At 41.8% G+C, this 3,116-nt stretch overlaps 1 protein-coding gene across 1 annotated transcript; it reads left to right on the forward strand.

Moving 5' to 3' along the window:
- Nucleotides 1–667: 667 nt before the first annotated feature.
- LOC123048463 (2-oxoglutarate-dependent dioxygenase 11-like) lies at nucleotides 668–2,767 on the forward strand. The gene is made up of 4 exons (XM_044471561.1): nucleotides 668–991; nucleotides 1,132–1,379; nucleotides 1,974–2,295; nucleotides 2,506–2,767. Exons 1-4 carry the CDS (start codon nucleotides 701–703, stop codon nucleotides 2,749–2,751), a joined length of 1,107 nt encoding a protein of 368 aa, XP_044327496.1. The 5' UTR covers nucleotides 668–700; the 3' UTR covers nucleotides 2,752–2,767.
- The last annotated feature ends 349 nt before the right edge of the window (nucleotides 2,768–3,116 follow it).

Raw genomic sequence — 3,116 nt, forward strand, 5'->3', positions numbered from 1 at the left:
ATATCACTGTCCTTCTAACCATTCAACCACATCTTGGTTCGAAAAGTCCAGTCTATTTAGCCGTTGTTGAATTACATGAACCTTGCATTGGCATGGGCACGCCCCTGCTTGTGCACCCCAGTGTCGTGCGCGTATGCTCCAAATGCGTTCGTCTGAAACTCTGAATCGAACGGACCCATAGGTTATTTGCTCGCTCCAACTTCGCCCTCTGCCATTCACTTTGATGTTCCGAGCCGGGTTTATCTACGTCCGTCCCATCTCATTTTGTTGACACCGTAATCCGGCGTGCAGACGTGGCCTCTACTGCATTTCCGCTGCAGTTTGAAACACTGTAAACCAGGCCGTTTATACACTTGGGAGGGGGCACCAACGTCATGCATGTGGGGTGCAAAAGTATTCTATCCGCGCATAATTCGGCCGTTAGCCGCCGGCCATGCTTTAGCATCGATCGGTGCGTCCAACTGCATGGGCCGGAGGACCTCGGACCAGCCGATCGAGGAATCATTCAGCTCGATCCGATCCAAGAAAAAAGATTAACCAGCAAGTTGCGAGCACTACCAATCTTGTACTACTCTATATAAGTAGCCTGGACGGCTCAATGCCTGGTCAGATAAGCAAGCAGGCTAGCAGAGTAACGGGAGTAGAGTGTGCACTGTGCAGCGTAGACGTGTAGCAGAGAAGTACTAACTTGCTAGTGATCATGGAGGTGGAGGTATGGAGTGGTGGCAGCAGCGCCAGCGAGGGCAGATGGTCGCAGTCTGGAACGTCGCTCCCCGTCAGGAACGTCCAGGCGCTGGTGGCGTCTGCCGCCGAGCTGACGGCCGACACCATCCAACGGTACATCCAGCCGGACGTCGACGGGGACACGGTTCTCGCTGAGCCCTCCGATGAGGTTCCGGTGATCGACCTCGGCAAGCTCCTGGACGCCGAGTCCGTGGAAGCGGAGGCCGCCAAGCTCAGATTTGCCTGTGAGGACTGGGGCTTCTTCCAGGTGCGGTTTAGTAAACTTTTCTAATTTCAATAGTATACTTAATTTTCTAGATATTTATTACTAGATCCAGCCATTCCATTGCTAAAAACAGAAGTCCATGTGTAAAGCAAGACTACTTGTCTAACCTCTACAATCTACAGGTCGTAAATCATGGAATACCAATTGAGGTCATCGCGGATATGAAGCACGACATTCAGAAGTTCTTTCAGCTCCCCCTCGAAGTTAAGAATGCATATGCGCAACGAGTAGGAGATCTTCAAGGTTATGGTCAAGCGTTTGTTCTGTCCGATGATCAAAAGCTAGATTGGTCAGACATGTTTGGCCTCTTTTCGCAGCCACCTCAGGCCCGTGATATGAGTTACTGGCCAAACCAGCCTCCTAATTTCAGGTTAGATGTGTGTGTTTTAAACATCTTATTTCTAGATGGCATTAAAACTATTTCCTTCTAATCAAAGCATTAAATTAAGAAAATTATTTAAATATGGCCGACACGAGAGTTGAATCAAAATTGGATTCTTAAAGGTTCCAGTTAGTCACACGTAATCATTTGGTTAACAAAGAACATGCCACGTTTTAAATGAAGGGGACATGGTGCTTTCATTGCCATAATTTGCATGTTTGTGAGTGGGACATTTGGTTGAATTCAATAATTTCTTGATCAAACACATATGTCGAGCAATTTACTGAAATATGACATCAAACTTTTCTACAAAATAAAATGAACTACTTTTACATGGTAATATTTTGTATAAATATCTATCAATTGATTTGTTAGTGTTCATTGTGCGCCCAACAAAGTACAAGCATGCCAATGGCTAAACAAACAATATAATGTGCTTTGAACGTTCTGTTTATACTTTACATTAGCAAATGATATCCCCTAAAAAATGAATGCCAAGTGTGGTCACTAAAAGTTCGTAAGAATTTTAATTTGTACCAATATCTAACAGTAACAAATACATTATTCTTGTTTCAATCCCAGGAATTCTATCGAAGAGTACTCTTCCGAGTTGATGAAACTCACTCATTCTCTTGCCACCTTTATTGCCAAAACAATAGATGTTGATCCCGAATTAATGGAAGACAAGCATGTGGGCCAGTTTCTGAGAATGAACTACTACCCTCCATGCACAACCACTCCTGAAAAGGTTTTAGGCTTCTCACCGCATTCTGATGGATCTTTTCTAACTATCCTGCTAGAAGTGAATGCAGTTCAAGGCCTACAAATTAGAAGGCATGGTGCATGGATCCCAGTAAAACCACGGGGTGATGCATTATTGGTAAATGTGGGTGACTTTCTTGAGGTATGGTGTTAAACCTAATTTTGCATTACGAATGAAACACAAACAATTTTGAGTTGGGAGTATTTTATTGACTTGAGTGATAATTGAGTAGTGTAGTGGGAGATGTTTCATAAACAGTATGAACATATTACACTAGTTTCAAACAATTTTCACCTTGTGTAAGGGAGGAATTTGGTATTTTATTTAATTAAAATTAATCATTGGTTACAGATTATGACAAATGGGAAGTATAAGAGCATTGAGCACAGGGTCACCATAAATGCCAAGAAGGAGCGACTATCTATATCAGCATTTCAAGTTCCAAAGTACGATGGAATAATTTCACCAGTTTTGGGCAGTACCGAGGAGAAGGTGTTATACAAGACAATGGGAGTAGAAGAGTATGCAAGAATTTATCTGTCAAGCAAACGAGATGGAAAGAGAACCCTTGATTATGCTAAGTTATCCCAAATATAAGACTTATTTTCTTTACTTCATCTACTAGATAATTATCATCAAATGAATTTTGATGCTTCCTTTACTCTTTTGAGGGAAGTTTCATCCTCAATGTAATAAGCAGATATATTTATCATTGGGAGTAATTAGTGAGATGTTTGGTACTTCCTTTGAATCTCTCAATTCATTTTTGAAGGAAATATGCCCTAGAAGCAATAATAAAGTTGTTATTTATATTTCCTTATATCATGATAAATGTTTATTATTCATGCTAGAATTGTATTAACCGGAAACTTGACACATGTGTGGATACATAGACAAAACACCGTGTCCCTAGTAAGCCTCTACTGGACTAGCTCGTTGATCAAAGATGGTTAAGTTTCCTA

This window comes from Triticum aestivum, chromosome 2D (genome assembly GCF_018294505.1).
Source record: "Triticum aestivum cultivar Chinese Spring chromosome 2D, IWGSC CS RefSeq v2.1, whole genome shotgun sequence".
Taxonomy (NCBI): Eukaryota; Viridiplantae; Streptophyta; class Magnoliopsida; order Poales; family Poaceae; genus Triticum; species Triticum aestivum.

Coding starts and splice junctions, on each gene's coding strand:
- LOC123048463 (XM_044471561.1), top strand. CDS start 701: ATGGAGGTGGAGGTATGGAGTGGTGGCAGCAGCGCCAGCGAGGGCAGA. Junction 1,380..1,973: donor AACCAGCCTCCTAATTTCAG/GTTAGATGTGTG, acceptor TTTCAATCCCAG/GAATTCTATCGAAGAGTACT. Junction 2,296..2,505: donor ATGTGGGTGACTTTCTTGAG/GTATGGTGTTAA, acceptor CATTGGTTACAG/ATTATGACAAATGGGAAGTA.